General features: G+C 56.6%; 1 protein-coding gene across 3 annotated transcripts in view; it reads right to left on the bottom strand.

The window, feature by feature from the left end:
* GLTP (glycolipid transfer protein) overlaps window positions 1–6868 on the bottom strand; it is a 16279-nt gene extending 9411 nt beyond the window's left edge. The window contains exons 1-2 of one of the 3 annotated variants that reach the window (XM_014537664.1): window positions 6802–6868; window positions 6404–6610 (exon numbers count right to left, since the gene is read on the bottom strand). In XM_014537664.1, coding sequence (XP_014393150.1) covers window positions 6404–6610; window positions 6802–6853 — 259 coding nt within the window. In that variant the 5' untranslated portion in view covers window positions 6854–6868. Of the gene's footprint in view, window positions 1–3250; window positions 3273–6403; window positions 6611–6801 lie in introns of those variants that run through there. The other 2 variants (XM_014537665.1, XM_014537666.1) reach the window with 2 other exon arrangements.
* Window positions 6869–7126: the final 258 nt, after the last annotated feature.

The raw sequence follows: 7126 nt of genomic DNA on the forward strand, positions 1-7126 counted from the left end.
TGATATGAGGAGCTGCCCGGATGATATGAGGAGCTGCCCGGATGATATGAGGAGCTGCCCGGATGATATGAGGAGCTGCCCGGATGATATGAGGAGCTGCCCGGATGATATGAGGAGCTGCCCGGATGATATGAGGAGCTGCCCGGATGATATGAGGAGCTGCCCGGATGATATGAGGAGCTGCCCGGATGATATGAGGAGCTGCCCGGATGATATGAGGAGCTGCCCGGATGATATGAGGAGCTGCCCGGATGATATGAGGAGCTGCCCGGGTGGCACGAGGAGCTGCCCGGGTGCTGGGCTGCAGGGGGCTGAGCATCTAATCTGGGCACTCTGGCCCCTAGACGGGCCTGCCAAGCACTGCCATGAGGTGACTGACTACTCCTGCCCTTGTCTCTCATCCTGCAGAGGCAGCCGGGGAGGCCGTGCGACCCGCTGGCCGGGAATGTGCTCTCTGACACTTACTGCTGGCTCCCACAGGACAACACATCCCAGGCTTCACGAATAAACCCAGGGAGCCCGGCCGGAGGGGGAGCGTCGACCTCTGAACCAGAAGGTCATAGGAACGGTTAGATTGCCAGTCAGGGCTCATGCCCGGGTGGCAGGCTCAATCCCCGGTAGGGGGCGCACAGGAGGCAGCCGGTCGATGACTCTCTCTCATCATCAATGTTTCCATCCCTTCCTCTCTGGGATCAATAAAAACATAAACAATAATGCAGGGAGCCAAGATCTCCTCTGCCAGCGACGAGGCCCCTCTTGACAGTGCAGCCCAGGTCCACTTCCAACCTCCGGGGGCCAGGCTGGTGTGACGGCTACTCGGGGACCCAGCCCTTCCAGAGGGGCGGCTGCTCTGAGCTCCAGCGATGGCTTCCCATCCTCCCCTTCGAAATGCACAGTGTCCTCAGACAGCAGGTGGCCGGCCGGCCGGCCGTGGGGGGTGAGGCACGGTAAGACAGTGATGGTAGAATCCAGGCAGCAGGTGTATGAATCTTCACTGTAAAATTCATTCACTTTTGTTGTATGTTAAAAATGTTTACATGAAACGTCGGAAAAAGTATCAGGATGTCTTCCTGCTCATGAAAGTCATACTTCTTCCTTCTGCTTTTTCTCTGAGTCCACTTGGGTGTCACAGCGATGCAGCTACACGCGTAACTGCTTTCCGTCCACGTGTCCCATGGGCCTGCGCGGTGAGAGGGCGGGGACCGGGCCGCCTCCGTGCCCGCTGCACCCCAGGTGGTGGCACCACGCTGGACCGGGTGCGTGCCTGGACGGCCTCTGCGGCACGAATGGGCGAGCAGATTGTGGAAAACGGGAATCTAGGGGCGTAGTTCCTGCCGGGCGGTTTCTCTATCCAGTTTCTCACAGTTCATACTGACCCGATGCCCCGGCTCCCAACACCCATGCAATCAAGGCGGCCAAGACAATGGGAGGGGGGCTTGGCCTCAGTCTCCCTGTCTGTGATGAGAACACTAGTGGGGCTCCCGAGGGCGGCTGCGAGGGGGAGGGGGCGCTCGGGCCGGGCCGCGACTGGTACTGCTACCTGCTGATTTTCTTCCTTTCTTTCTTTCACTATATTTTTACTGATTTCAGAGAGGAAGGGAGAGGGAGAGAGAGATAGAAACATCAATGATGAGGGGGAATCATTGATGGGCTGCCTCCTGCACGCCCCCTACTGGGGACCGAGCCTGCAAGCTGGGCATGTGCCCTTGACCGGAATTGAACCCGGGACCCTTCAGTCTGCAGGCTGACGCTCTAGCCACTGAGCCAAGCCGGCTGGGGCAAGGGGTTCTGTTTTTTGTTTTCCTGACAGTGAGCTACGTAGGTAGGTCCCGGACGCACCGTGGTCAGCGGGAGCTGCTGGCCAGCAGTGTTATTATGCCGTGGCCACCACACAGGGACAGAGCTTCTGCTCAAGTGTGCGGTGGGAATGTGGGGAGTAAAGTGTATTTCTGGAGCTGGGAGGGGAGCAGGACAGGGGGGACAGGGGGGAAGGACCCCGGAATTCACCTCCATACGGGACCAGAGGAAGTGGCCGACAGGGAGGCACCTCTCTGTACATAAATGTGCACAGGACGTCGGTTTGGGAGCATCTGCACATGAGCCACGTGAGGGGGGAAGCAGTGCAGTGCCCCACAGTCGGCCGGTCCTGGGTTCGAATCTCAGCTCTGATGTGACTGTGGACAGTGACCTAACTGCACTGGGCTCAGTCCTTCTTGCCACAGCCCAGAGGTGCTGCACAAGCGGGAGGTGCTCACGCCTGTCTCAACATGACCCGCCGAAGGTTCTGGTCTTGCGCTTGTCTTCGGCGCCGTCCAAGGCTGCCGAGCCCGGAAAAGCCAAGTGACCTGCCCGGGTCACACCGCGGAGCCCAGGCTGGTCCCACTGCTCCCTCCCTCTTTCCAGAGTGCTTCCATCTGTGAGTTCCACAAGGGGGGGGGGGGGGCCTGCCGGGAAAACCGGAAGATGATGTTCATCCCCACGCACACGCGGCCTTCCTCACAGTGTGACCTCCAGCCGGCCCTGCTGCGGGCGGAGGGGACAGAGCGTGACACAGAGCCGGCAGCTTCCAGACTTCCCAGCCTCCCTTCCCACAGAACGCAGCCCCAGCCCGGCACAACGTTCCCTTTCTTGTTTTACCAGTTTTACGGTGTCCCCAGACTTGTTTTTTTATTGTCAGCAAAACAGGCTCATTAAAACACCACCCAGAACCAGCCAGGAGGGAGGGAGGGGGCTTGGGCTCAGATGGTTTTCTAGATCCTCCTCTTACCGCCCCCCCCCCTCCCGCAAGAAGGAAGATGTGTCAAAAACAAAGTAAAAACAGAAAACAAAAGGAAAATCAGATACGATGCTAGCATCTTCACAGAACCAACTCTCAGAGGCAGATGCTGCACACGCAAGCCCTGGTTATCTGGAGCATGTTTGTTTAGCACAGAAGGTTTCTAAGGCCGCTACTCCACCCAGAAGGCATAAGAAAAAGATCAAGAAATCTGATTAGAAAACCCAGAAACTGTCTACATGGAGAAGTCCCATCACCAATCAAAGCCAACAGCACACTGATGGGGCAGGGGCTGGTCTGTGGAACAAACCTCACAGACTGCCATCCATCGCCCCTCACGTTGTAAAGAGCTCTAACATCAATAAGGAAAAACAGGCCTAGAGAACAAATGGGCCATCCACAGAACAAATGAAGACACACTCTCAATACTAAAAATAAAATTAAAACAAATATTCTCCATCTACCAAATCTTACGGTACATCGGCCTTCTCTAGTACAACTCATCGGAATGGGCCAAAACGCCTCTGCTCTGGTACAGGCCATCGGTGGGTCTCCACACAGGGCTGCCAGCGAAGCGCGATCCATAAGGTGTGATCCGGGGGTGTCACAGGCCCTCCACCCGCACGACACGGCTCTACACAGCATGTCTTCAGGTTTCAAGTAGAGCTTTGCACCATTTTCTAAATATATGTTTATTGATTTTGGAGAGGACAGGAGCGAGAGAAACATCAGTGATGAGAGAGAATCATTGATCGGCTGCCTGCCTCCTGCACGCCCCGCCCTGGGGACCCAGCCCGCAACCCGGCCATGTGCCCTGACTGGGAATCGAACTGTGACTCCTGGTCCATAGGTCAACGCTCAGCCACTGAGCCACGCTGGCCAGCGAGCACTTTGCGACGCCCTCTGTGACAGCTCCGGCCGGACAGGGGACACCGGCGCTTCCTGCTCGGGTCTCTGCGGCAGTTCAGCTGGCGAGAGGGCCCAGGGAGCGGGACTCCCCGTGAGCGGGCGTCGCTGCATGCCACACAGAATCGCTCATTTCCTCTTTTTCTGGCTTCGACGTCGCTGGAAAGCACCGGCCATCACGCTGAGCTCGACCACACACACGTGGAAATCCCATCTGCGAGGCCCCTCAGCACCTGCCCCTCAGACAACCCCCTCTTACAACGGGTGACGTTCCTGACACTGGGCACCGACCTAGGTTCCTACCTACCTCCCACTTCCTCTCAGGAACAGCTTTCCTTCTGAGGCACAGAGCAGCCCGTGTGTAAGACACGCAGCTTCACGCTCAGCCACTGGGACTCAGGACGGGACACCTAAGCCGCCCTTAACGCCGCGTTTCACGAGGGACCAGGAAGCCCCTGTGGCGCTGCTAGGAGTCGGGCTTGGGGAGGTTCCACTTCACATTCAATGTTTATTTTTCAATAGCTGGCTCGTAAGGTTCCACTGTTAGACACGGGGGGGGGGGGGGGGGGGGGGGGGGGGGGGGGGGGGGGGGGGGCGCAGGTTATCTCTACAGTCCTGGGTTACAGGGATCATAATGGGAGGCATCAGATTACCGCTGGTGGAGATGAATCATTTATTACCTGTGGGTGTGGGTGCCGCGTGTGCGTGTGCGTGCGGGCATGTGCGCACCTCATGGCTCCGTTTGCAATAGGCCTGTTTTGAAGGACAAGAGCCCTGAGAATGCCACCTTCCTAGAACGAATGCCTCCTCTAAATCCCACTATCTAAAGAGGAAAGAATGTTCACAAGACATTCTAAAATGCTGCTTTTAAAAATCGCCTCCAGCCCTGGCCGATTTGGCTCAGTGGATAGAGCAACAGTTTGCGGACTGAAGGGTCCCAGGTTCGATTCTGGTCAAGGGCACATCGGGTTGCGGCTTGATCCCCAGTGGGAGGCGTGCAGGAGGCGGTCGATCCATGATTCTCTCTCATCTCTCTAATCATTGATGTTTCTATCTCTATCTCCCTCTCCCTTCCTCTCTGAAATCAATAAAGATATATTTTTTAAAAATCGCCTCCATGACATGCCAACTCTCTTTGTCCACAATCGCCCCTTTTGGCAAAAACCAGCCTTGGGGTGGGGACACAGTGGGAAACGGCTTCTCTGCTGGCTGTGGCCTGGGAGGAAGTAACCTGTAAAAGGAGGCTCAGAATGGACCCCACCATTAGGGTTGTTGTGAGGCTTACAGGAGAGTCCGCGAATTAAGGGCTAAGCAGTTTCTGGCCTCTAAGACGTTCAATTAAAAAGAAGGTATTCGTTATGCTTGTTGTGGTTATTATTATTATAAGCTATATCATCATTTTCATCTTTCTCAACAGGCAAAGCTTTTCTTTAGAGAGGAAATCTAGAAAAGTATGATTCCAGGGATTAAGAAAGAGAGTGGAGGGCGGGAGGAGAGGCGGAGCGAGACTTGACTGCTGGCTGGTGTGAGTGAAATGGGCAGGAGTCCTCCCGTCATAAACCTGTGGCTTCAGATGCATCCAGACCGTCAGGAAGCGCTCTCACGGGAGCGGCACGGGAAGCGGGGACAGCAGGGCAGGAAGGAGTCCTTTCTCAACACGGGAGCCGCCCGGCTGCCTGACCGCAGAGGAGCGCAGGGCTTACAGGGCCCTGGAGAGGACGGATCCGCTGTAACCACTTTTAAAAGCTCGGATACAGTTAACACTGTAACAACTGAGAGGAAATTAAAAAGGCCCTGATACAAGTAACACTGGAAGAATGTAGCAAAGGGAGTTAACTCCCACCCAGGCCCGTTTTAAACTGTAATAATGAAACCCAAGACCAAGCCCACTTCCATTCTAACCGCTCACTAAGCCGTGTCCGCACACAGCACAGAGGGCCTGTCCGTCCGGGAAGACTCCCAGCACCTGGGCCTGTGCGGCTCCCTGGCTGCAGGGCAGCGGCTTCAAAGCCCGGGGGCCACTTTCCAGCTGTGTGACCGGGTCAGACCCCTCACCACTCTGAGCCTCCGTTTCTCTGCCTACAGAATGGTGCCAAGTCCTTCTAATTCATGAGGTCAGAACAAGGACTGGAAATGCGGTATCAGCTGGTTCGACCTTTGACGCATGGAGCCACTCACCACAGGGACTGCACGAGCTATGACCGAGTCACGCATCGTACCCTACAAAGCCCCTCGGTCAGCATCTTCCCATTCCCTTTCCGCTCGACACTGGCTGGGTACCTCTGCTCTGCCAGGCCCACTGCCGCGCCCTGAGTGCCCGGCCTCTGCCTCTAAGGGGTTCACAGGGCACCGTTCCTCCAGCAGCGCTGGGCAGTGGGCCCCACACAGGTGAGGACCAGAGGCAAGGGCTGGATGAGCTAGCAAATGGGTTTCCCTCCTGCTTCTCCATCTTTTCCCTCCAGAAGTAGCGGACAGACCTCAGCCCCTGACCTCGGCCCCTGACCTCAGGACAGGCTTCTTCGGCAGAGGATCAAGGGGATCTAATCACCATCACGGGGGACGGTGCAGGCGGCGCCCTTGGTCTGGGCTCCTGCGCTGCCTTTGGCTGGGACAGATGAGGGCGCTGAGCGGGCAGCTGGTCACTGAGACCCAGAGGCAACTACTTTCCCAAGGGCTGTGTGGCAAGAGGGCCGTTTCTAAAGCCCCGAGGTCCTGTCCTACCTGCGCAAAAACGGAGCGATTCTGGGCACCGAGCACCGAGATCATTTCGGGAGGTCACCTCCGTCACCCCAGGAGGGTCAGAGCGGAGAAGGGCAGACTGGTGCGCGGACACATAGCTTTGGCACCACGGGACCAGGACTTCAGTTTGGCTCAGCTTCATGCCAACACCCATGTTTTTCCCGTTCATCTCAGGTGTTCGAGCACAGACTGCAGCGGACAACAGACCCAGGTTCAAAGTGACTTCTCGCACTATGGGCTGCTACACAGACGGACAGGCTAACACAACGGGGCCAGTAGCAGCCCTCTCATCTGCTGTTACTTAGATCATGAGCGTGAAGCACCCACGTGGCATCAGGCACACAGTAGGTGCTCCCAAAGGCTAACAAACCCTCACTCACTCCTTGCAAATGCACCTCCAACTGATGACAGGAGTCTGCGGAGCTGCCACATCTCGGAAGCGTGCGCTCGGCCTCTTCGCCCCACAGACCCTGCTTCTTCCTCCCGGAGCCTCAGCCCAGGAGCATCCCGTCCCCATGACTCCAGCTCTCGACAAGCACCACCCACATGACGCTGACCTGCTGCAGGGAGAGCGCTAATGCCGCTTCTTGTTTCTCCTTCTTAGGATGTTCTACACAAAAGCAAAAGTAAACAGGTATGTGTACACATTTAAAAACAAAACACGGCACAGATGTCGCTGGAAGCTGCTTGTTGAAGTGGGGAAGC

Source organism: Myotis brandtii, unplaced genomic scaffold (genome assembly GCF_000412655.1).
Source record: "Myotis brandtii unplaced genomic scaffold, ASM41265v1 scaffold181, whole genome shotgun sequence".
Taxonomy (NCBI): Eukaryota; Metazoa; Chordata; class Mammalia; order Chiroptera; family Vespertilionidae; genus Myotis; species Myotis brandtii.